At 41.9% G+C, this 27,359-nt stretch overlaps 2 protein-coding genes across 3 annotated transcripts in view; both read left to right on the top strand.

The window, feature by feature from the left end:
- LOC118390958 (40S ribosomal protein S3-like) lies at positions 1–7,392 on the top strand. Its single transcript, XM_035781834.2, has 6 exons — positions 1–621; positions 1,280–1,410; positions 1,648–1,741; positions 2,008–2,102; positions 3,360–3,547; positions 6,809–7,392. Exons 1-6 carry the CDS (start codon positions 538–540, stop codon positions 7,006–7,008), a joined length of 792 nt encoding a protein of 263 aa, XP_035637727.1. The 5' UTR covers positions 1–537; the 3' UTR covers positions 7,009–7,392.
- A 2,183-nt stretch (positions 7,393–9,575) lies between these two features.
- Positions 9,576–27,359, top strand: part of LOC118390956 (remodeling and spacing factor 1-like) — a 49,799-nt gene continuing 32,015 nt past the window's right edge. The window contains exon 1 of one of the 2 annotated variants that reach the window (XM_035781830.2): positions 9,576–10,014. In XM_035781830.2, the coding sequence (XP_035637723.2) occupies positions 9,864–10,014 (151 nt within the window). In that variant the 5' untranslated portion in view covers positions 9,576–9,863. The remainder of the gene's footprint in view (positions 10,015–27,359) is intronic. The other variant, XM_052457717.1, reaches the window with a different exon arrangement.

The following is a 27,359-nucleotide window of genomic DNA, read 5'->3' as shown; positions in this document are numbered from 1 at the left end:
GATTACTTATCCTTCTTGGGGGTCACCTAATCATGATCTTTAGTTTAGAATGCAATTAGATGAATCAGCTGTGTTTGCTAGGGATGGAGAAAACGTGTGACACCAGTCCCCGAGGGCCTTATTGGAGTTGTCCACTCCTGTTCTCGTGGCATGCTAACGTCTGCATGTTAGCTAACATTTGTATCTTCCTTTCACAGTAAACACACCTTAAGCGTGTGTTTAGGTAGAATAGCTTAAATACCTTCAAAATGTAATTGATCTGGAATGTTATACCATTCTATTTATTTCCGTCAAGTAGCGTACGTTTTTTTTTTTTTTTAAGAAATACTTTCAGCTGTGTTTGAATCTGTTGTGTAGTGTTGGGGCAAAAACCAAAGACAACAGAGCTAAACAAACAGACAAACTAAAACGTACACTACTTGACGGAAATAGAATTGTATAACATTCCAGATCAATTACATTGTGTACGTATTTCAGCTATTCTACCTCACGCAGTGAGGAATCTGGGAATGTGCGTTTAAATGAAAACAATAGCATATGGTTATTTCCGGGAAGCAGGAACAGTCTTTCCGGTCTATGACACGTCCAAAGATGGCAGTGCAAATATCTAAGAAGAGGAAGGTTCGTACCGATTTATCTTTAGTTTTAGAGATTTCAGTTCACATATATAGAAAACACCCTTCTAGTCAAGAAGTTAGTTACCGCGGTAACATGTCCTGTGTTTAGATGTACAATTTTCCGAAGTATTTTTTTTTTAAAGCAACGGCTGGTGACCTAACATGCTTGGCAGCACGCGCACATGAACCCATACTGTAGTGTTTAAATCTATTCTTCATTGACCAGTGTAGTTTTCTAAAGATGTTAACTAACTAGTTACTTTGCTAACCCACTGGTACCTTATCTACAGCTTCAAAATGTCAATCAATCCCCAACCTGCAGGTTATTCTCCTGGCCATGCAAGTTAGTACAATATTACTATGCCAGTTTTCCATAAAACAACATGTCACCGTGATGCCAGATAAAGTGTGCGTCGGTAAAATAAGTTGCCTCCGGATAGATGGGGTTTTCTCGGTTCGACCAGGAGAGTTAAACTGTATTTTCTAATGCGATCGAAGTGTACATGTTACATTCCAATCTTTACTTTGGTTAGACGTGTCCTTGGTAAGTCTACTGATTGTTGCAATGAGCAGCCAGGATGCTGTATTTCAAACGAGTCCTGCCTGCTAAATTACTTGCTGATTACCTCACTCACACTCCTCCTGTCTTCATATTTTTACAGTTTGTCGCTGATGGCATCTTCAAAGCTGAACTGAACGAGTTCCTCACCAGAGAGCTCGCTGAGGATGGCTACTCCGGTGTGGAGGTTCGTGTCACCCCAACCAGGACCGAAATCATCATCCTGGCTACCAGGTGAGTCCAAAAACCTGGAGATCAAAACCACAGGACTAGTGGTGTACTGGCACAGTCTACTCCAAATCAATGACTGTCAGACGTTTTGACCTCAAAAGTAGTCTGTCAAGATGAACCCCCCCCCAAAAAAAGAAAGTTGTCTCTGATAATGAACACTGCTAATGAACACTGCTGTTGAGAGCCAGTGAATTGACTCAAACTGTTGAGGTGCCAACAGACCAAATACTCTTTCTCCAGGACACAAAACGTTCTTGGTGAGAAGGGACGTCGTATCCGTGAGCTGACTGCAGTGGTGCAGAAGAGGTTTGGCTTCCCAGAGGGCAGTGTTGAGGTAAGGGAGGCTTGGTTTCAGACACCCATTGTCATGTTATGGGCATGATAGGTCTCTACATTTTTGTTTTCATTGCTTCAGGATCATATTTTAGGGGTGGTGGATGACTATAAAGTTTATATTAGCTTGTGGCTCATTCCTTGTCAAATACTACAAGAAATTCTATCATTGTCATCTGGTCCCCTAAACACTTTCTACTCTGAAAGTTTGCAACATACTGTGAGTGTGGTTATAGAACTGTCCTTGTCTGTTTTTCTTGCCATCAGCTGTATGCTGAGAAGGTTGCTACTCGTGGTCTGTGCGCCATCGCCCAGGCAGAGTCCCTGCGCTACAAGCTTCTTGGGGGTCTGGCTGTCCGCAGGTGAGGATTTTTGCCCTGTTTTCTCGTACTAACTATGGTTAGTACTTAATTAAAGGTTTGTATTAGTTACTTTTTTATTTAACTAGGCAAGTCAGTTGAGAACAAATTATTATTTACAATGACAACCTCCCAAAAGCCTCCTGCGGGGACGGGATTAAAAATAAATCAAATAAAAAATATATAGGACAAAACACACCATGAAAAGAGACAACACTACATAAAGAGAGACCTAAGACTACAACATAGCAGCAACACAACATGGTACAAACATTATTGGGCACAGACAACGGCACAAGGACAAGAAGGTAAAGACAAAGTAGCCACAACTGTCAGTTCGTGTTAATGATTGAGTATTTTTCTCTCTCCAGCTTTAAAGCAATTTTCCTGCAATTCTACACATTTTGCCATGGAGCTGAGAGAAAATGTTGCAATTCTATGCATTTTTCTACGGCTAATGCTGTGTTCTTTTGATCAAGCATAATTAACCAAATCAATACTGCTAAATTAACTGTTTTTGGAATGTTCAATTCTCCCTGACTAGTTTTGTATTTTATTGTTAGTTTTCAAAGATTATATATGTTTTTAAATGGTCCATTTATCTTTCCTACATGCTCAGTCTGGTTTTAGGGGTTGTAAAGTTTACACTTAGTGTTTTTCATCCTGAGAAGTTGTGTTCATTTTTAAAAAAATCTTTCTTCTTTTTTTTACTCTGCTCTAAATTTGGAGATGCAACTATACTGACCCTCCCAAATATTTCAATGGCAAAAAATCTCTGCTATATATTTTTTAAATGCAACTATTTAGCGGGTAAAATGTATAAGCACTGGCAACATTTCAAACTCTAAGATGTTTGTGGAGTATGTCAAGTGCTGTGAAAATTTTATATTTTGTTTCCAGTTGTGTACTGTAAGCATTTTGCTTTAAGCCCTTTTTCACTTTTTAAAACTCAAATGAATATTTTTCATGAGTACTTGAACGGACATTCTTAATACCCATCCTGTCAAACCTTGAAAAGATAGTGAAGTGATACAGAGGTATGGCATACCTCTTGTGACTTCAGTTATTCTTTTAGGTGTTAGTTGACACTGGAAGATCCCAGATCCCACACTACTATAAAGGGTGGGATGAATAGAGTTTAGGAGATCAAGACTGCGATTATCTGTTGTATATTATTTTTCATGCCACTGTCTGGCAGAGTTGAAGACCTGGGACTTGTAAGAATATATGGTTTTAATTCTGCTTGTTTTGGTGTTTCAGAGCCTGCTATGGTGTCCTGCGCTTCATTATGGAGAGCGGATCCAAGGGTTGCGAGGTGGTGGTCTCTGGAAAGCTCAGGGGTCAGAGGGCCAAATCTATGAAATTCGTGGATGGCCTCATGATCCACAGCGGAGACCCCGTTAATTACTACGTCGATACTGCTGTCCGCCATGTGCTGCTCCGTCAAGGTGAGGTCACCCTGGGGTTTTATGCCTGATTCACACTATAGGCCCAAGCTGTCTGGACTGGCCTCTTTACGCATCCACCATGGTTGCTGTCCATTCCAGCAGCTCCAATGTCCCGATGATCTCTTATTCGTCCCAAAGTGTGTAATGCTTGCTTGTTTACTTCCCTTAACTGATTTGAAAGGAAATGGCTGCTAGAAGACATGGTGGAAACTCCCTCTTCTGTTTTTTTTTTTTTAAGTAGGCAATGAATGCACACTTCAAGAGAAAGCCGATATTATTGGGATGCACACAGTGAGAAGAAATGACCCAAGCTATCTCCATATGGTTCGGATTGGCCCTATAGTGTGGATCGGGCATTAGATGGGCCAGGTCAAGACTAGTGTTGTACAGTATACCGGTATCATAGTAGTAGCACGATACCAAAATGTCATGATACTTATGTTACCAAAATTTTAGAATACCGTAGTACCGTTTCATGATACTACCACATTTTTCAGCCCTACCGATTTAAAGAACCTGCTGGCGTCGGTTATAAACATGTTATGAAGTCTGTTTCGTTTAAGCAACAGGCTCTAAATCAAATGTATTTATAGAGCCCTTTGTACATCAGCTGATATCTCAGTGCTGTACAGAAACCCAGCCTAAAACCTCAAACAGCATGCAATGCAGGTGAAGAAGCACGTTGGCTAGGAAAAACTCCCTAGAAAGGCCAAAACCTGGGAAGAAACCTAGAGAGGAACCAGGCTATGAGGGGTGGCCAGTCCTCTTCTGGCTGTGCCGGGTGGAGATTATAACAGAACATGGCCAAGATGTTCAAATATTCATAAATGACCAGCATGGTCAAATAATAATAATCACAGTAGTTGAGAGGGTGCAGCAAGTCAGCACCTCAGGAGTAAATGTCAGTTGGCTTTTCATAGCCGATCATTAAGAGTATCTCTACCACTCCTGCTGTCTCTAGAGAGTTGAAAACAGCAGGTCTGGGACAGGTAGCATGTCCGGTGAACAGGGTAGGATTCCATAGCCGCAGGCAGAACAGTTGAAACTGGAGCAGCAGCACGGCCAGGTGGACTGGGGACAGCAAGGAATCATCATGCCAGGTAGTCCTGAAGCATGGTCCTAGTGCTCAGGTCCTCCGAGAGAGTGAGAATTAGAGAGTACACTTAAATTCACACAGGACACCGGATAAGACAGGAGGTCCTCTAGATTTAACAAACTGACCCTAGCCCCCTGACACAAACTACTGCAGCATAAATACTGAAGGCTGAGACAGGAGGGGTCAGGAGACACTGTGGCCCCATCCGATGATACCCCCGGACTGGGCCAAACAGGAAGAATATAACCACACCCACTTTGCCAAAGCACAGCCCCCACACCACTAGAGGGATATCTTCAACCACCAACTTACCATCCTGAGACAAGGCCAAGAATAGCCCACAAAGATCTCTGCCACGGCACAACCCAAGGCGGGGTGCCAACCCAGACAGGAAGTTCACGTCAGTGACTCAACCCACTCAAGTGACGCACCCCTCCTAGGGACAACATGAAAGCGCACTAGGGTTAGAGGTAGAGAATCCCAGTGGAAAGAGGGGAACCGGACGGGCAGAGACGGCAAGGGCGGTTTGTTGCTCCAGAGCCTTTCCGTTCACCTTCACACTCTTGGGCCAGACGACACTCAATCATATGACCCACTGAAGAGATGAGTCTTCAGTAAAGACTTAAAGGTTGAGACCGAGTCTGCGTCTCTCACATGGGTAGGCAGACCATTCCATAAAAATGGTGCTGTATAGGAGAAAGCCCTGCCTCCAGCTGTTTGCTTAGAAATTCTAGGGACAATTAGGAGGCCTGCGTCTTGTGACCGTAGCGTATGTGTAGGTATGTACAGCAGGACCAAATCAGAAAGATGGGTTGGAGCAAGCCCATGGCTCTAGTCTCTTGTGGATATTATTGCACATGAACATCACTTTCATGCGCATATCACGTGTGGCGGCTGTAATCAGCCAGCCGCATCCTCTACCAGCCTTGCCTTGATGGCAAATGGGGATGCAGACCCTGAGTCTTGATTTGTTACATTGGAGCAGCAGGCAGAGCAAGCAATGTTGACACATTGTATACATTCATCACCTGTTATAACGAAGAGCACAGGCCAGTCTGAATATATTTTATAATTTCACTGTCATGCAGCCTCTGAGTGCCAGAGAGGGCATAGAAAAGGGCTTGTCTCTAGCCAAAAAGGTTCAAAAACATGACCCTTATTACCGGAGATGCCTTTAGTGCTTTCCATTGTGATTCGCGTGATATTTCATTTCACAAACCATGTAGCAGGCCGTTTTAAACTAATCCTGGGTCGCAAATTATTGGTTTGATAACAACCAACGTTCAGTCAATTTACCTAGCTAGCTAACAACCTGGTAACTTAACAGCAAATTTGATTAACACAGGAAGAAAAGGGTCGGAAACTCATGAGATGTGCTTCAAAGGAAGGTTTCATATAGGGCTAATGTAAGCCTAAACTACAGTGGGGCAAAAAAGTATTTAGTCAGCCACCAATTGTGCAAGTTCTCCTACTTAGAAAGATGAGGCCTGTAATTTTCATCATAGGTACACTTCAACGATGACTGACAAAATGAGAAAAAAATCCAGAAAATCACATTGTAGTATTTTTAATGAATTTATTTGCAAATTATGGTGGAAACTAAGTATTTGGTCAATAAAAGTTTCTCAATACTTTTAAATACCCTTTGTTGGCAATGATAGAGGTCAAACCTTTTCTGTAAGTCTTCACAAGGTTCTCACACACTGTTGCTGGTATTTTGGCCCATTCCTCATGCAGATCTCGTATTATTTAGTAGAACTTGTAAGGTAGTGATGAATACTGTTTTTTTTCCCCCCATGAGGTTGTGGCAATATTGCCACCTGGTGGCAACTAGAAACAATTGCATAATATTAACTGTTACAAATTGATGGTCCTTGAAAATAGATATTAGTACTTGAAAGTCCTTACTTGACATGCTGTACGAATCCTGAAAACGGGAACACGTGTCTGTGGGGGGTGAACAGGACACTAGGCTGCTGATTTCCCCCTATGGTATCGCAATACTGCTTGGTATCGTGATAATTGGCCTGGTATCGTTAGTACAATGTTTGTATAGTGACAACACTAATCAAGATGAATTGTCATCTTATGGAAAAGGACCAGAAATGATAAGTGGTGAAATGGTGTCAAATATTTGAGGTGCAATCTGTTCTGCCTGTCCAAAGGTGTGCTGGGGATCAAGGTGAAGATCATGCTGCCCTGGGATCCCAGCGGTAAGATCGGCCCCAAGAAGCCTCTCCCCGACCACGTGAGCATCGTGGAACCCAAGGACGAGCAGGTCCCTTCAACTCCCATCTCAGAGCAGAAGGGAGCCAAGCCGGAGGCCGCTGCCGTCGCACCTGCGACACCCGTCCCTACAGCATAACCATGAGGGAGCCCCAAACCAGAGTCACAATGTTCCCAGTGTAAGGCAGGTTTAGCGAAGTGTTACAAAGGCAGGATAAGTTCCAGTACAGCTTGCACAGTGCTGCTTTGTCGTTCCCCCTGAACACAGAAACCCTGTTTCCTACTATCGGTCTGTCTGCATCCCACAGCTGGCAGGGACGCTTGGTTTCAGACACCACGTCGCCCATTGACTAATCTATGCATTTTGTTAGCATAGCCTAAAGGGAGTGCTAAAAAGATTAAGGTAGCAAAATGTCTGCTCTAATTTTCCCTATTAAAAATAATAATTTAACAGGTCATCATGAGTCATCTGGAAATTCTCCAAATACCTTTTTCAATTGTTGATAAAAATTATTTTTTAAAATAGTGTCTGTAAATGTTTTCTTTGAAATGATTTGACCAAATTGCCTTTCACTATGGGAAGTTACACAATGCTTGCTTTAAAACGGAGCCTTTGCCTTTTAAAGTCACGTTGGGTGTCTTGATACCCACCCCAGAGCATCTAGAATGTAGTTGCAACCTATTGCCAAACTGTTACTTTTACTTAATTTGTCATACTGGTGGTTAAAAAGTTAGCCATTTATAAGTGGCTGTGTGAATTACAATTGCATGAGTAATGTAAAACATTTTTTTATCTGGAACATTTTGTATGACAAAGTATGGACAACTGCTCATGCCAAAATCATGGGTATTATTATGGAATTGGTCCCCCCCCTTTTGCTGCTACAACAGCCGTCACTCTTCTGGGAAGGCTTTCCACTAGATGTTGGAATATTGCTGTGGGGATTTGCTTCCACTCAGCAACGAGAGCAATAGTGAGATCAGGCACTGATGTTGGTCGATTAGGCCTTTCTCGCGGTCGGCGTTCCAATTCATCCCAAAGGTGTTCGATGGAGTTGAGTTCAGGGTTCTGTGCAGGCCAGTCAAGTTCTTCCACACCGATCTCAACAAACCATTTCTGTATGGACCTCACTTTGTGCATGGGAGCTGTGTCATGCTGCAACAGGAAAGGGCCTTCCACAAACTGTTGCCAAGAAGTTGTAAGCACACAATCATCTAGTATGTATGAATGTATACTGTAGCATTAAGATTTCCCTTCACTGGAAGAAAGGGGCCTAGCCCGAACCATTATGCCTCCGATCGGGTAGCGTTCTCATGACATCAACCAAACCTAGATTGGTCCGTCTGGACTGCCGGATGGTGAAGCGTGATTCATAACTCCAGAGAACTCGTTTCCACTGCTCCAGAGTCCAATGGAGGCGAACTTTATAACACTCCAGCCGAAGCTTGGCATTGTGCATGGTGATCTTAGGCTTGTGTGCGGCTGCTCTCCCATGGAAGCTCCCGACGAACAGTTCTTGTGCTGACGTTGCTTCCAGATGCCGTTTCGAACTCGGTAGGGAGTGTTGCAACTGAGGACAGACTATTTTTATGCATTTCAGCAGTTGGCGGTTCAGTTCCTACACATTACATTTACATTACATTTAAGTCATTTAGCAGACGCTCTTATCCAGAGCGACTTACAAATTGGTGCATACACCTTATGACATCCAGTGGAACAGCCACTTGCATCTAAAAAAAAATTCCACTTCAAAATAGCAGCACTTACAGTTGAAGGGGGCAGGGCAGATATTTTACAAACTGACTTGTTGGAAAGGTGGCATCCTATCACTGCCATATTGAAAGTCACTGAGCTGTTCAGTAAGGCCATTCTACTGCCAACGTTTGTCTATAGAGTGCGTGGTTGTGCTGGATTTTATACACCTATCAGCAACGGGTGTGGCTGAAGTGGCCAAATCCACTCATTTTGAAGGGATGTCCACATACTTTTGTTGCATTACCTGTGTCAGTATTTACCATCACTCATTGCATTCGAAAAATCAGGGTAATTGACTTCTAAATCATTAGCTAAATCATGTTTTAGTTGGGTGAAAGGCAGCTTTGCATGGTGGTTAAGCTTTGAATCTATAATTCTATAGTTTTCCCAATATGATATTTTTGCTGTGGAGACTCATCCAACGGACATAAGTTTTAAAAAAATACTTAGTTTGGGATATCTGTACTTCACTGTTTATTTGACAACTTTTACTTAACCACATTCCTAAAGACAATGTACTTTTTGCTCCATACATTTTCCCTGACACCCAAAAGTACTCGTTGAATTTGGAATACTTTGCAGGTCAGGAAAATTGCCTAAATCACACATTTATCAAGATAACATCCCTACTGCCCCTGATCTCACTAAACTTTGTTTTTAAATTATTCCTGAGTGTTGGAGCATGCCCCTGGCTATCTGTAAAAGAAAAAGACGGTGCCATCTGGTGTGCTTTTTAAGGAATTTGAAATTATTTGTTTACTTTTGATACATAAGTATATTTAAAAGCAAATACTTTTAGACTAACTCAAGTAGTATTTTACTGGGTGACTTTCATTTTTTGAGTCTTTTATGGTGCTCCGGTACTTTTATCCTCACTGATTGTTCGTGGCGTTATAAGTGGATGGATTGATACACTGCCTGCCTATTGACAAGTGTATCACATTGTAGAAGTTATTCAAGCTACAAAATGGCAGCTGCGTCCGAGCCACTGTATGGCAGACTTACCATGTATTTCTTTGGGGCTAAATTGCCTAACTATGGAAGAATGTGAAACTGTTAACACCTTCATCAGTGCCTAAATTATCACCGAAGGATCATTCCCCGCGCATACTCTACATTACTAATTTTACTTTTTTACCGCAAAGACCTCTGGGCTGCTATTTTCTTTTTCGCGGTGAATTGTGGGCAATCATTGGTCCTCCGAGCTTTTCGAGTCTGCTGCTCCACCATTGGAAAAGATGGCTGCCTCGGCTCCATCGGCGGGTTTCTCCGATTTGTGCCCAAGCTACGCCGTGATATGCTCTTTTCTAGAGCGTTATGGAGCTTTGCTGGATCTACCGGAGCTCACATTTCTGCAGTTGGAGAGATATCTCCAAGACACATCTTCAGGTATAGTTTGAAAAGCGCGAGCTGCTGTGGGGGACGTGCGACTCCACACCATTGCATAGTGTTCTGTGTCGTTTGTCCCAGCTAGCTAGTTGTTATTGTGTGTTTTCCAAACGTTTTTTATGCATTTTTGCTGTCCCAAATTCATACGAAAGATCCCTGGTGAGTCAGATACTTTGTTTTTGCACTGTTTAACTCCGAACTTTTCAAAGACTGAAAGACTTCGGTGTAATTTTCTCATTTTAAAATGATTGAATTTATTTTCAAGCCTTTATCTGCCATGGACCGAATTGCACGATATCACATCCTACAGAAACTGCTTTGAGCTTTTGCACAAAGATTAATTGCTGTTAACATTTGAAAGTATGGGGCACACCTGTTCTTCGGGTTATGACGTATGTTGTGATAAGGAGAATTGTCCATTTGTATTTACCGTTAAGTAATATTTTCGCTGTGGTTCGCTCGCGCTGTATTGCGCACGCGCACACCTGGTCTTCCTGCTCAATGGACTCCTTCAGTAATTAAGTTCCAATTAGCTTGTATAGTAGCCACAAAGTCCAAATTGTCAACAAATCTTAATGGTTAGGTTTAAAATTAAAATAAATATGATTTCGATGCATCAAATAAACATTTCGTCCGATGTAGTGATTTGGAGGTCCCCCCCCAATTGTTTTCATTTATAAGGAAGGGTCATTTAACTGTAAAAATGTACAAATTTACGGTCTGCCCACCGCATCAGATAGACTTTCTATAGGCACTTTCTTCATTTGATTGTTACAAAGTGGAATTCAAATGGATTTAATTGTATTTTATTGGCAACGATCTACACATTACTCTAAGTAAAACAATTCTCTTTATATATATATATATATATATATATATGTTTTTAAGGTTAATGAATAAAATAAACGACACTGCTCAAAAAAATTAAGGGAACACTAAAATAACACATCCTAGATCTGAATGAATGAAATATTCTTATTAAATATTTTTTTCTTTACATAGTTGAATGTGCTGACAAAATCACACAAAAATTATCAATGGAAATTAAATGTATCAACCCATGGAGGTCTGGATTTGGAGTCACACTCAAAATTAAAGTGGAAAACCACACTACAGTGTGATCCGACTTTGATGTAATGTCCATAAAACAAGTCAAAATGAGGCTCAGTAGTGTGTGTGGCCTCCACGTGCCTGCCTGTATGACCTCCCTACAACTCCTGGGCATGCTCCTGATGAGGTGGCGGATGGTCTCCTGAGGGATTACCCAGACCTGGACTAAAGCATCCGCCAACTGTTGGACAGTCTGTGGTGCAGCGTGGTGTTGGTGGATGGAGCGAGACATGATGTCCCAGATGTGCTCAATTGGATTCAGGTCTGGGGAATGGACGGGCCAGTCCACAGCATCAATGCCTTCCTCTTGCAGGAACTGCTGACACATTCCAGCCACATGAGGTCGAGCATTGTCTTGCATTAGGAGGAACCCAGGGCCAACCGCACCAGCATATGGTCTTACAAGGGGTCTGAGGATCTCATCTCGGTACCTAATGGCAGTCAGGCTACCTCTGGCGAGCACATGGAGGGTGGTGCGGCCTCCCCAAAGAAATGCCACCCCACACCATCACTGACCCACCGCCAAACCGCTCATGCTGGAGGATGTTGCAGGCAGCAGAACATTCTCCACGGCGTCTCCAGACTCTGTCACGTGCTCCGTGTGAACCTGCTTTCATCTGTGAAGAGCAAAGGGCGCCAGTGGGGAATTTGCCAAACGTCCTGCATGGTGTTGGGCTTTAAGCACAACCCCCACCTGTGGACGTCGGGCCCTCATACCACCCTCATGGAGTCTGTTTCTGACCGTTTGAGCAGACACATGCACATTTGTGGCCTGCTGGAGGTCATTTTGCAGGACTCTGGCAGTGCTCCTCCTGCTCCTCCTTGCACAAAGGCGGAGGTAGCGGTCCTGCTGCTGGGTTGTTGCCCTCCTACGGCCTCCTCCACATCTCCTGATGTACTGGCCTGTCTCCTGGTAGCGCCTCCATGCTCTGGACACTACGCTGACAGACACAGCAAACCTTCTTGCCAAAGCTCGCATTGATGTCCCATCCTGTTTGAGCTGCACTACCTGAGCCACTTATGTGTGTTGTAGACTCCGTCTCATGCTACCAGAGTGAAAGCACCGCCAGCATTCAAAAGTGACCAAAACATCAGCCAGGAAGCATAGGAACTGAGATGTGGTCTGTGGTCACCACCTTCAGAACCAGTCCTTTATTGGGGGTGTCTTGCTAATTGCCTATAATTTCCACCTGTTGTCTATTCCATTTGCACAACAGCATGTGACATTTATTGTCAATCAGTGTTGCTTCCTAAGTGGACAGTTTGATTTCACAGAAGAGTGATTGACTTGGAGTTACATTATGTTGTTTAAGTGTTTCCTTAATTTTTAGGAGCAGTGTATATACCTTGATTAGCTAAGTACTCGCCCCCATGAGTCCGTACATGGTAGAAACACCTTTGGCAGCAATTACAGCTGTGAGTCTTCTTGGGTCTCATAACAGCTTTGCACACCTGTGACCGACCAGCTTGATTCGGTCTTGAAATGGTGTGTTTTACATTGGATAAAAGTAGAGAATCAGCTAGAAAATATTATCTCATACACTACAGTTGAGGAACAATGGGAAAGTAATTCTGCATTGAAAGTTGATAAACTTGTAACCTCACTTTTGACAAAATGGCACATTTCCCATTTCCCTATGTACTAAACAACCAAAGATTTCAACACTAAAGGCTAGTTTATACTACGTGTGTGTTAGTAAATTTATTCTGGAGTAGAGGTCGACTGATTATGAATTTTCAACGTCGATTATTGGAGGACCAAAAAAAGCAGATTCCGATTAATCGGACGATTTAAAAAAAATATATATATATATATATTTTTTTTTTAATAATGACAATTACAACAACACCGAATGAACACTTATTTTAACTTTAATATAATACATCAATAAAAATCTATTTAGCCTCAAATAAATAATGAGACATGTTCAATCTGGTTGAAATAATGCCAAAACAGAGTGTTGGAGAAGAAAGTGGAAGTGCAATATGTGCCATGTAAGAAAGCTAACATTTAATTTCCTTGCTCATAACATGAGAACATATGAAAGCTGGTGGTTCCTTTTAACATGAATCTTCAATATTCCCAGGGAAGAAGTTTTTTTAGGTTGCAGTTATTATAGGACTATTTCTCTCTATACCATTTGTATTTCATTAACCTGTGACTATTGGATGTTCTTATAGGCACTTTAATATTGCCGGTGTAACAGTATAGCTTCCGTCCCTCTCCTCGCTCAAACCAGGAACACAACGACAACAGCCACACTCGAAGCAGCGTTACCCATGCAGAGCAAGGGGAACAACCACTCCCAAGTCTCAGAGCGAGTGACGCTTGAAACGCTATTAGAGCGCACCCCACTAATTAGCTAACCATTTCACATCGGTTACACCAGCCTAATCTCGGGAGTTGATAGGCTTTAAGTCTTAAACAGCTGCTGGCAAACTCACGAAAGTGCTGTTTGAATGAATGCTTACGAGCCTGCTGCTGCCTACCATCGCTAAGTGAGACTGCTCTCAAATCATAGACTTAATAATAACATAATAACACACAGAAATGCGAGCCTTCGGTCATTAATATGTTCGAATACGGAAACTATCATCCTGAAAACAAGACATTTATTCTTTCGGTGATATACGGAACCGTTCTGTATTTTATCTAATGGGTGGCATCCATTAGTCTAAATATTCCTGTTACATTGCACAACCTTCAATGTTATGTCATAATTACGTAAAATTCTGGCAAATTTGGCAGCCCAAACTGTTGCATATACGCTGACTCTGCGTGCAATGAACGCAAGAGAAGTGACACAATTTCACCTGGTTAATATTGCCTGCTAACCTGGATTTATTTGAGCTAAATATGCAGGTTTAAAAATATATACTTCTGTGTATTGATTTTAAGTAAAGCATTGATGTTTATGGTTAGGTACACATTGGAGCAATGATACGCACCGCATGGATAGATAAACTAGTAATATCATCTACCATGTGTAGTTAACTAGTGATTATGATTGTTTTTTATAAGAAGTTTAATGCTAGCTAGCAACTTACCTTGGATTACTGCATTCGCGTAACAGGCAGTCTCCTCGTGGAGTGCAATGTAATCAGGTGGTTAGAGCGTTGGACTTGTTAACTGTAAGGTTGCAAGATTGAATCCCCCGAGCTGACAAGGTAAAAATCTGTCATTTTGCCCCTGAACGAGGTACTTAACCCACCGTTCCTAGGCCGTCATTGAAAATAAGAATGTGTTCTTAACTGAATTGCCTAGTTAAATAAAGATTAGAGGTGTCAAAAAAAGTGTCCAAAAATGTTGATTTCCGATTATGAAAACTTGAAATCGGCCCTAATTAATCAGCCATTCCGATTAATCGGTCGACATCTACTGGTGTGCAAGATTTTGCTCTGGGTGTAAATAAACTGTTGTCAGATTGTCCATTCGTAAATTAAGTGTTTCGCTCTCGGAGTGCACACTGGATGCTCTGGCTGAAAAGTAGGGTTGATCCAAGCGTTCTGACCTAACAGCAGTCAAGCACTCAAGCTAACATTGACTATCTTGCTAGCTAAACTCAGCAAAAAAAGAAACGTCTCTTTTTCAGGACCCTGTCTTTCAAAGATAATTCCTAAAAATCCACACACAAAAACATGCAGTGAAATTGCAGAGAGCCACATGAATTCACAGAAATACCCATAAATGTTGATGAAAATTCAAGTGTTATGCATGGAACTTTAGATACACTTCTCCTTAATGCAACCGCTGTGTCAGATTTCAAAGAAACTTTAAGGAAAAAGCATAATTTGAGTATGGTGCTCAGAGCCCAAACCAGCCAAAATAAATATCCGCCATGTTGCACAGTGAACATTAGTCATAAATAGCATTATAAATATTCACTTACCTTTGATGATCTTCATCAGAATGCACTCCCAGGAATCGCAGATCCACAATAAATGTTTGCTTTGTTCGATAATGTCCATCATTTATGTCCAAACAGCTTCTATTGTTAGGGCGTTTGGTAAACAAATCCAAAAGCGCGTTCAGGTCCAGTCGGACAAAGTTCAAAATGTTATATTACAGGTCGAAGAAACTTGTCAAACTAAGTATAGAATCAATCTTTAGGATGTTTTTATCATAAATGTTCAATAATGTCCCAACCGGAGAATTCCATTGTCTGTAGAAAAGCAATGGGACGAGAGATACCTCTCATGTGAAATGCGCGTGACTGAGAACAAGGCTGCTGGCAGTCCCCTTAGTCAAACAGCTCCCATCCGGCCCCCCTTCACAGGAGAAGCCTGAAACAATGTTCTGAAGACGGTTGACATCTAGTGGAAGCCTTAGGAAGAGCAACATAGCCCCTATCGAATTCACAATGGGATATGGGTTGAGTTAAAAAACTACAAGCCTCAGATTTCCCACTTCCTGTTTGGATTTTTCTCAGATTTTGAGTTATGTTATACTCACAGACATCATTCAAATGGTTTTAGAAACTTAAGTGTTTTCTATACAATACTGCTGATAATATGCATATATTAGCATCTGGGACTGAGTAGGAGGCAGTTTACTCTGGGCACGCTATTCATCCAAAACTGAAAATGCTGCCCCCTATCCCAAACAAGTTAACCTGTTACGGCTAGAGTCTAGCCGCTAGACGTTCTGCTAGTGGACAATTGCACAAGTGCAGTATACCAAAATAAATCTTAACTTCTTGTTAATCCAGCTACCGTGTCAGATTTAAAAAAGGCTTCATGGCGAAAGCAAACCATGCAATTATCTGAGGACAGCACTCCACCATACAAACACATGAAAATCATATTTCAACCAAGCAGGTGCGACACGAAAGTCAGAAATAACGATGTAATTCATGCCTTACCTTTGAAGATCTTCTGTTGGCACTCCAATATGTCCCAGAAACATCAAAAATGGTCATTTTGTTCAATAAACTATTTTTTTATCCCCAAAATGTCAATTTATTTGGCGCGTTTGATTCAGAGAAACACCGGTTCCAACTCGCCCAACATGACTACAAATGATCTAATAAGTTACCTGTAAACTTAGTCCAAACATTTCAAACAACTTTCCTAATCCAACTTTAGGTGTCCTAAACGTAAATAATCTATCAAATTTAAGACTGAATATACTGTGTTCAATAGTGGATAAAATCAACGTGGAGCGCACACCAAACAAGAGTACACTTGGCTTGACACTCATTCTGAACAGCCGTATTTCTTAATTTCTCAAAGGAAAAACATCAACCAATTTCTAAAGACTATTGACATCTAGTGGAAGCCATAGGAACTGCAACCAGATGCCTCATAAGCTAGTTCCCCATAGCAAACCAATAGAAAACAGTCACCTCAAGTGTTTGTTTTTTCCTGGGTGGGTTGTCCTCGGGGTATTGCCTGCCAAGTAAGTTATGTTATACTCACAAACATTATTTTAACAGTTTTAGAAACGTTAATGTTTTCTATCCAAATTTTTAAATTATATGCATATCCTAGCTTCTGGGCCTGAGTAGCAGGCAGTTTACTTTGGGCACGCTTTTCATCCAGACTTGAAAATACTGCCCCCTGTCCCAAACAGGTTAATGCAGCTGGTGGCCACACCCGAGACTGACTGTTACTTTAGATTTTTGACCCCCCCCCTCTGTTCAGGGACACCACTCCATTTTCTCTTAGTCACATGTCTGTGGGACTTGTTCAGTTAGTCTCATTTGTTGAATCTTATGTTCATACAAATATTTACACATGTTAAGTTAGCTGAAAATAAACACAGTTGACAGTGAGAGGATGTTTCTTTTTTTTGCTGAGTTTACATCCAGACACAAATGAAAGATCTGCTCACTGACAATTTTACTTGCCCTGGCAGAGCTGGTTAGGCTGATTTTTATGTTGTCTAGAGCATTGGTGACTGCTGCTGGCAACAATCTAATTATGCTTTGCTTTGCCAATGTTTACTGATACTGGCCATATTCAACGGGTGTTGAGCGTTTGTAAATGTTTCAGTTATTCTGCGCTCTGGCACACTGACGAGAGTGCTCTGAAATCGGAGTAGACAGCCAGAACGCATTTACCAGCTACGTCTATCGACAGTTTTGCAGTGACATTAACATTCTATTGAAATAGATACTTGCATAGTGGAGTCTTTTTTTATTATTATTATATATATATTTTTTTACACATGTAGCTAGCTAAACAATTAACCATAATCCCAACTCAACGTTACGACCCTACATGAATCTGCAGTTAACTAACCAACCAGGTTCAATGTTAGCTAGCTAACAGTTTCACTTTAACTTGAAATGAAAATGAATTTCTGACTAAACTAGAATTGTGTAAATTCTGACAATGTAGCTCACTAGATTCTCTTAGCCATATACATGGATGGACGCTTCTCTCTCTTTGTCACCGATACCATGTTTGCCCTTAGTTTGAAGATGTCGTCCGGAGCCTTCTGTGTGTTCTCTTTTAGACTCCGTCTGCATGTTTGCAATCAAACGGCAGAATATTCTCCAGCTTCCTAGCTATCATAATCTTATTCCACTGATTTCAAAACTCGGTCCTGCAGATGGTGGAGAACAACACTTATGCAGTTTTACTACTTGATATCTTTCAAAAAAGCCACGTTAGAAAGGATTACCTAGACATACTTGGCCAGCTCATATTATAGAGAGAAACATGCTACATGGCAGATCAATCCGAACTCATCTCTCGGCATTGTTAGCCCACTCATTAGCTCAACATATCATGGCTAGCGGGAAGGTTGTTTTTTTCCCATGGCTAAATCAACTTGGCTCATAATTTTAACAATTTTATTCGTATTTAGAGATTGCATACAAGTTTGTTAAGGCACATGTAATTTCACATTCGAGAATATATTTCTGCCCCAAATTTTTTGTTGATTTAAATTGTTTACGTTCAAATGGAGCTCCTGTGAAGTAGTGACGCGCCACATACGCCTAGTTTCCTGAAACGGTTCACTATTGTGCAATATTTGCCCATAATTATTTTTCAAAATGTTCATGCTCTGTCAAGGTGTTGGGGATTATGGCTAGACAGAAATGTTCAAATCTTGCCATAGATTTTCAAGCAGATTTAAGTCAAAACGTTAACTTAGCCACTCAGGAACATTCAATGTCTTCTTGGTAAGTAACTCCAGTGTAGACTTGGCTTCGTGTTGTAGGTTTATTGTCCTGCTGAAAGGTGAATTCATCACTGAAGCAGGTTTTCACTGAAGCTGAAGCAGGTTTTCCTCCATGATTTTGCCTTTGCTTAGCTCCATCCCGTTTCTTTTTCTCCTGAAAAACTTTCCAGTCTTTGCCAATGTCAAGTATACCTATACCATGATGCAGCCACTACCATGCTTGAAAATCAGTGTTGTTGGAATTCACCCAAACATAATGCTTTGGATTTATGCCAAGAGGTGTGTTCTTTTGCTGTTTTTTCCCCCAGTATTACTTTACACATGCATGTTTTGGAATAATTTTATTATGTGTATTTTCTCTGTAATTTAGGTAATTATTGTGGAGTTACTACAATGTTGTTGATCCATCCTCAGTTGTCTCCCATCACAGCCATTGAATTCTGTAGTTGGCCTCAGTGACATCCCTAAGCAGTTTCCTTCCTGTCCTGCAGCTCAAGAACAACTACATCTTTGAAGTGTCTGGGTGTTTCAATACATCATCCATATCATAATTATGAACTTGACCATGCTTAAAGATCTGTTCAATGTCTGATAATTATGAACTTGACCATGCTTAAAGATCTGTTCAATGTCTGATTTATTAACTATCTACCAATCACTGCCCTGCTTTGAGGCTTTTAAAAAGCACCTCGTCTTTTGTAGTTGAATCTGTGCTTAAAAATCAGTACTTGATGAACCTTACGTATGTATGTATGTATGTATGTATGTATGTATGTATGTATGTATGTATGTATGTATGTATGTGGGACAGAGGAAGGTGTAGTCATTCAAAAATCATGTCAACCACCAATTATTTAAAACTGTGAATCCGTATAACCTATGTGATTTGTTACGCCAAATTTGACTTCTGAACTAACTTATGCTTGCCTAAACAAAAGGGGTGAATACTTATGCAACTACTTTTTATTAATCACATTTTATTAATATAATTTTCTTTTCACTTTGACATTATGGAATATTTTGTGTAGACCGATGACTAAAATGAATATCCATTTAAATCCTATTTTGTAACGCAACAAAATGTGAAAAAGATTCAAGAGGGTGTAGACTTTCTATAGGCACCGTACATGGGCTACACATGTCCGTTGCACTATTATCAGCAGCACCTGAAATGTGTTATTTTACAGTATAATTACCCATATATATTTGACATGGAAATGCCCTGTTCACTTCCATTTATTTTTCGTATGTTATCAGGTTACCTTCAGACAAGTCCCGTGACTCTTGTGGTGGTAGCGCAAAATGGAGAACATCGTGTTCGTGAGGTTCTCATCTTTCCATAGAGGGGTCATAATAGTGTGCTCTGACGCTATATATGTTTTCGTGAGAAGACCCATATTCTGGATGTCTCCTGGTCTGACAAACACTGCTCTAGCTCGGTCGCCTTCCACCTCAGATGTGGAAGGTCAACATTGCCAGATGTGATGGATTGAGATGGAGCCCATGCAAAAAAACATATCTCAAGCTTAAACCGATTTGAGTTTGATGAGTATTTTTTTATTTATTATGCCTCGAGTGGTACATGTGGGGGCCTCAAATATGTGGGGGCCTTAAAAATATACAGTGGGGCAAAAAAGTATTTAGTCAGCCACCAATTGTGCAAGTTCTCCCACTTAAAGATGAGAGGCCTGTAATTTTCATCATAGGTACACTTCAACTATGACAGACACAATTAGAAAAGAAATCCAGACAGCACATTGTAGGGTTTTTAATGAATTTATTTGCAAATTATGGTGGAAAATTAGTATTTGGTCACCTACAAACAAGCAAGATTTCTGGCTCTCACAGATCTGTAACTTCTTCTTTAAGAGGCTCCTCTGCCCTCTACTCGTTACCTGTATTAATGGCACCTGTTTGAACTTGTTATCAGTATAAAAGACACCTGTCCACAACCTCAAACAGTCACACTCCAAACTCCACTATGGCCAAGACCAAAGAGCTGTCAAAGGACACCAGAAACAAAATTGTAGACCTGCATCAGGCTGGGAAGACTGAATCTGCAATAGGTAAGCAGCTTGGTTTGAAAAAAATCAACTGTGGGAGCAATTATTAGGAAATGGAAGACATACAAGACCACTGATAATCTCCCTCGATCTGGGGCTCCACACAAGATCTCACCCCGTGGGGTCAAAATTATCACAAGAACGTTGAGCAAAAATCCCAGAATCACACGGGGGGACCTAGTGAATGACCTGCAGAGAGCTGGGAACAAAGTAATAAAGCCTACCATCAGTAACACACTACGCCGCCAGGGACTCAAATCCTGCAGTGCCAGACGTGTCCCCCTGCTTAAGCTAGTACATGTCCAGGCCCGTCTGAAGTTTGCTAGAGAGCATTTGGATGATCCAGAAGAAGATTGGGAGAATGTCATATGGTCAGATGAAACCAAAATATAACTTTTTGGTAAAAACTCAACTCTGCTGAGTTGCATCCAAAGAACACCATACCTACTGTGAAGCATGGGGGTGGAAACATCATGCTTTGGGGCTGTTTTTCTGCAAAGGGACCAGGACGACTGATCCGTGTAAAGGAAAGAATGAATGGGGCCATGTATCGTGAGATTTTGAGTGAAAACCTCCTTCAATCAGCAAGGGCATTGAAGATGAAACGTGGCTGGGTCTTTCAGCGTGACAATGATCCCAAACGCACCGCCCGGGCAACGAAGGAGTGGCTTCGTAAGAAGCATTTCAAGGTCCTGGAGTGGCCCAGCCAGGCTCCAGATCTCAACCCCATAGAAAATCTTTGGAGGGAGTTGAAAGTCCGTGTTGCCCAGCAACAGCCCCAAAACATCACTGCTCTAGAGGAGATCTGCATGGAGGAATGGGCCAAAATACCAGCAACAGTGTGTGAGAACCCTGTGAAGACTTACAGAAAACGTTTGACCTCTGTCATTGCCAACAAAGGGTATATAATAAAGTATTGAGATAAACTTTTGTTATTGACCAAATACTTATTTTCCACCATAATTTGCAAATAAATTCATAAAAAATCCTACAATTTGATTTTCTGGATTTTTTTTCTTCTAATTTTGTCTGTCATAGTTGAAGTGTACCTATGATGATAAATTGCAGGCCTCATCTTTTTAAGTGGGAGAACTTGCACAATTGGTGGCTGACTAAATGCTTTTTTCCCCCCACTGTATGATGTTGTGACCACACCACGTCTCGTTAACCATAAGGCATACGCCCCCGCCCCTCTTCTTACCAGAAAGATGTTTGTTTCTGTCGGCGCTATGCGTGAAGAAGCCAGCTGGCTGCACCGATTCCGTTAGGGTCTCTCGAGTGAACCATGTTTCCGTGAAGCAAAGAACATTAGTCTCTGATGTCCCTCTGGAATGCTACCCTTGTTGTCAAGAGACTGGACATTGGTGAGAAGTATGCTAGTGAGTGGTGCGCGATGTGCCTGTCTCCGGAGCCTGACCAGAAGACAGCTTTAGTTTCCCTCTTTTACGACGTCTTTGTTTTGGGTTGCAGGCTGGGATCCATTCCGTTGTTCTCGGTGAAAGTCATATTCCTGGTCGTACTGATGGTGAATTGACGTTGCTCTTATATTCAGTAGTTCTTCCCGACTGTATGTAATGAAACCTAAGATTTGTAAGAAATAACATGTAAAAAAAATGGATAGTTTCCTAGGAACGCGAAGGGAGGCGGCTATCTCTGTCGGCGCCGGAAGTACTTACAAAGCATGTGGAGGTCTAATTTTTATCATAGGTACACTTCAACTGTGAGAGACGGAATCTAAAACAAAATCCATAAAATCACATTGTATGAAGTAATTCATTTGCATTTTATTGCATGATATAAGTATTTGATCACCTACCAACCAGTAAGAATTCTGGCTCTCACAGACCTGTTTGTTTTTCTTTAAGAAGCCCTCCTGTTCTCCACTCATTACTTGTATTAACTGCACCTGTTTGAACTCGTTACCTGTATAAAAGACACCTGTCCACACACTTAATCAAACAGACTCCAACCTCTCCACAATGGCCAAGACCAGAGAGCTGTGTAAGGACATTAGGTTTAAAATTGTAGACCTGCACAAGGCTGGGATGGGCTACAGGACAATAGGCAAGCAGCTTGGTGAGAAGGCAACAACTGTTGGCGCAATTATTAGATAATGGAAGAAGTTCAAGATGACGGTCAATCACCCTCGGTCTGGGGCTCCATGCAAGATCTCACCTCGTGGGGCATCAATGATCATGAGGAAGGTGAGGGATCAGCCCAGAACTACACGGCAGGACCTGGTCAATGACCCGAAGAGAGCTGGGACCACAGTCTCAAAGAAAACCATTGGTAACACACTACGCCGTCATGGATTAAAATCCTGCAGTGCACGCAAGGTCCCCCTGTTCAAGCCGGCGCATGTCCAGGCCAGTCTGAAGTTTGCCAATGACCATCTGGATGATCCAGAGGAGGAATGGGAGAAGGTCATGTGGTCTGATGTTGGAGGAAATTATAGTTGAAATGATTAATTATGTATACAATTAAATTAGAACCATTTATTTTAATACTATTATGTTGTGGTATGAAATGTATGGGTTTTTAGTTAAACTAGGACTGAAAATGTAGTTAAAACGAATGAATTGTCTGTACCTTGCGGGTTTAAGGAAGAGGGATGGTATCTTTTCAGACAGATAAGAATGTTTGTTTGATGTTCCATTAGTGGAGAAGAGTATATCTTTTCGACAGATTGGAATGTTTGTTTTATGAGGGGAGTAGAAGACGATCTCCAGACCTGAAGACACTACGCTATTGTGTGGATCGGATAAAGTGTGAGAACTGATGACGTCATTTTGATCTTCTCTTTAAAATGAAATGTTCTTTGTATTTTGGGTCAGTACTCATCAAGAATAAATGCTGAACTTGTTTTTAAGACTGGTCTCGATCTATTTCATGCAAAAATGATAAACTTACAACTTATGAAATGGAGTGATTTTGGTTTTGGCTACAAAACATATAGGAATTTAGAATTACTCTAACATCTGATGAGACAAAAAAAGAGCTTTTTGGTCTAAACTCCACTCGCTGTGTTTGGAGGAAGAAGAAGGATGAGTACAACCCCAAGAACACCATCCCAACTGTGAACTCCCCACTGTAGACCTTGCATTGATAGGGGCTCCCCTTTAGCACCTCACTCAGTGCCCGCCTGTAGGGAGAAACTTTGTAGCGGGACAGGGGAAAAAGAGGGAGGAGTGTTTGGGCTAGTCACATTAGAAGGGGTGGGAGATAAGGAAATGTTGGACGGGCAAGGAGGCATGGCTGAAAACTTGCAACATCGGCAGTGCATCAAATACTTGTTCTCCCTACTGTGTATATATACATATATATCCCAATCTGATCTTCCTTCCTGTTTTTTTTGCTCTACTTATTGGTTTGCTTTGTCTTCAAGTTTGGTGTAGGTTTTAATTTTGTTTATCTTTTCTTGGGCAAGTATAGTGGGTGCTCTTGGTGGGTGTCTTTTCGGTCCCAGTTGTTGTTGCTAGTCAATTTAGTGGACAACCCCATAAGTGTTTTTCAGAACCCCTCTTAGAACCCCACCTGTAATTTGTACAAATTAATAAAAAATGGAAAGCGGAAATATCTTGACTCAAATGTTCAACCCCTTTGTGATGGCAAGCCTTAAAGTTCAATAGTAAATATGTGCTTTTGTCAAGTTGCATGGACTCACTCTGTGTGCAATAATAATGTTTAACATACAATTATCTGTAAGGTCCCTCAGTCGAGCAGTGAATTTCAAGCACAGATTCAACTATGAACACCAGGGAGGGTTTTTCTATCCTTCCTAACTCATTGGCCAGAGACTAAGGAAATCGCTCAGTGATTTCACCATGAGGCCAATGGTGACACAAAACAGAGATTAATGACAGTGATAAGAGAGACATGAGGATGGATCAACAACATTGTAGTTACTTCAAATACTAACCTAGACTAAACAAAAATAATTTCAATGTGAAGTGTTGATCCCATGTTTCATGAGCTAAAATAAAAGATCCCAGAAATGCTCCAAAATCTTTTCAGCATTTCTGCACAAATTGGTTTACATTTGTTAGTGCGCATTTCTCCTTTGCCAAGACAATCCATTCAACTGACAGTTGTAGCATATCAGGAAACTGATTAAACAGCATGATCATTACAGGTGCACCTTGTGCTGGTGACAAAAGGCCATACTAAAATGTACATTTTTTTGTCACAATGCCACAGATGTCTCAAGTTTTGAGGTAGCACGCAATTGGCGTGCTGACTGCAGGAATATCCACCAGAGCGGTTGCCAGAGAATTGACTGTTCATTTATCAACCAACGTCGTTTTAGAGAATTTGGCAGTACATCCAACCAGCCTCACAACCTCAGACCATGTGTAATGGCGCCAGCCCAGGACATCCACATCCGGCTTCTTCACCTGCGGGATCGTCTGAGGCAACCCGGACAGTTGGTGAAACTGGGTTTGCACAACTGAAGAATTTCTGCACAAACTGTCAGAAACCTCAGGGAAGCTCATCTGTATGCTCGTCATCCCCACCAGGGTCTTGACCTGTGCAGTTCGGCTTCAGTGGGCAAATGTTCATCTTCGATGGCCACTGGCTTGCTGGAGAAGTGTGCTCTTCACAGATTAATTCTGGTTTCAACTGTACCGGGCAGATGGCAGACAGTGACGTCGTGTGGGTGAGCGGTTTGCTGATGTCAATATTGTAAACACCACCATGGGGCACTCTGTTATGGTATGGGCAGGCATAAGCTATGGACAACTAACATTAATTGCATTTTATTGATGGATATTTGAATGCGCAAAGAAACAGTGCCGCGATCCTGAGGCCCATTGTCGTGCCATTCATTCACCTCAATCGCCTAATGTTTCAGCATGATAATGCACAGCCCAATTTCGCACGGATCTGAACACAATTCCTGCCAGCTGAAAATGTCCCAGTTCTTCCACGGCCTGCATACTCACCAGACGTCTCACCAATTGAGCTTGTTTGGGATGCTCTGGATCAACATGTACGACAGCATGTTCCAGTTCCCGCCAATATCCAGCAACTTTGCACAGCCATTGAGGAGGAGTGGGACAACATTCCACAGGCCACAATAAACAGCCTGATCAACTCTCTTGAGATGATGTCGTGCTGCATGTGGCAAATGGTGGTCACAGCAGATACTGACTGGTTTTCTGATCCACACCCCTACCTTTTTTTGTTTTTGGTATCTGTGACCAACCGATGCATATCTGTATTCCCAGTCATGAAATTCATAGTTCAGTCAATTTAAATTAATTAATTCAGCCCTAATGTCCTTATATGAACTGTAACTAAGTAAAATCTTTGAAATTGTTGCATATTTATATTTTTGTTTAGTTTAAATGAGTGAAAAGAAGGAAGCCTGTAGAGAATAAAAAGGGTTATCCTTTTTTAGATAAAACAATACTAAATACACTGCTCCAAAAAATAAAGGAAACACAAACAACACAATGTAACTCCAAATCAATCACACTTCTGTGAAATCAAACTGTCCAATTAGGAAACAGCACTGATTGACAAATTGCACATGCTGTTGTGCAAATGGAATAGACAATAGGTGGAAATTATAGGCAATTAGCAAGACACCCCCAATAAAGGACTGGTTCTGCAGGTGATAACAGTTCCTATGCTTCCTGACTGATGTTTTGGTCACTTGAATGCTGGCGGTGCTTTCACTCTGGTAGCATGAGACGGAGTCTATAACCCACACAAGTGGCTCAGGTAGCGCAGCTCATTCAGGATGGCACATCAATGCGAGCTGTGGCAAGATTGTTTGCTGTGTCTGTCAGCATAGTGTCCAGAGCATGGAGGCACTACCAGGAGACAGGCCAGTACATCAGGAGACGTGGAGGAGGCCGTAGGAGGCTAACAATCCAGCAGCAGGACCGCTACCTCCGCCTTTGTGCAAGGAGGAGCAGGAGGAGCACTGCCAGAGCCCTGCAAAATGACCTCCAGCAGGCCACAAATGTGCATGTGTCTGCTCAAACGGTCAAACAGACTCCATGAGGGTGGTATGAGGGCCCGACGTCCACAGGTGGGGGTTGTGCTTACAGCCCAACACCGTGCAGTACTTTTGGCATTTGCCAGAGAACACCAAGATTGGCAAATTCGCCACTGGCGCCGCGCCCTGTGCTCTTCACAGATGAAAGCAGGTTCACACTGAGCACATGTGACAGACGTGACAGTCTGGAGACGCTGTGGAGAACTTTCTGCTGCCTGCAAAATTCTCCAGCATGACCGGTTTGGCGGTGGGTCAGTCATGGTGTGGGGTGGCATTTCTTTGGGGGACAGCCCTCCATGTGCTTGCCAGAAGTAGCCTGACTGCCATTAGGTACCGAGATGAGATCCTCAGACCCCTTGTAAGACCATATGCTGGTGCGGTTGGCCCTGGGTTCCTCCTAATGCAAGACAATGCTAGACCTCATGTGGCTGGAGTGTGTCAGCAGTTCCTGCTAGAGGAAGGCATTGATACTATGGATTGGCCCGCCTGTTCTCCAGACCTGAATCCAATTGAGCACATCTGGGACATCATGTCTCCCTCCATCCACCAACCATTGCACCACAGACTGTCCAGGAGTTGGCGGATGCTTTAGTCCAGGTCTGGGAGGAGATCCCTCAGGAGACCATCCGCCACCTCATCAGGAGCATGTCCAGGCGTTGTAGGGAGGTCATACAGGCACGTGGAGGCCACACACACTACTGAGCCTCATTTTGACTTGTTTTAAGGACATTACATCAAAGTTGGATCAGCCTGTAGTGTGGTTTTCCACTTTAATTTTGAGTGCGACTCCAAATCCAGACCTCCATGGGTTGATGAATTTGATTTCCATTGATCATTTTTGTGTGATTCTGTTGTCAGCACATTCAACTATATAAAGAAAAAAGTATTTAATAAGAATATTTCATTCATTCAGATCTAGGATGTGTTATTTTAGTGTTCCCTTTATCTTTTTGAGCAGTGTATATTCGGGGCACTAAATAATTTATTAAAACATACTGTATTGTCCTCGAAGCGGGCAAAAAAGTTATTTAGT

This window comes from Oncorhynchus keta, chromosome 12, assembly GCF_023373465.1.
Source record: "Oncorhynchus keta strain PuntledgeMale-10-30-2019 chromosome 12, Oket_V2, whole genome shotgun sequence".
NCBI classification, from domain to species: Eukaryota; Metazoa; Chordata; class Actinopteri; order Salmoniformes; family Salmonidae; genus Oncorhynchus; species Oncorhynchus keta.
The sequence above is the reverse complement of the archived record's forward strand: the minus strand, read 5'-3'. Positions and strand labels throughout refer to the sequence as shown.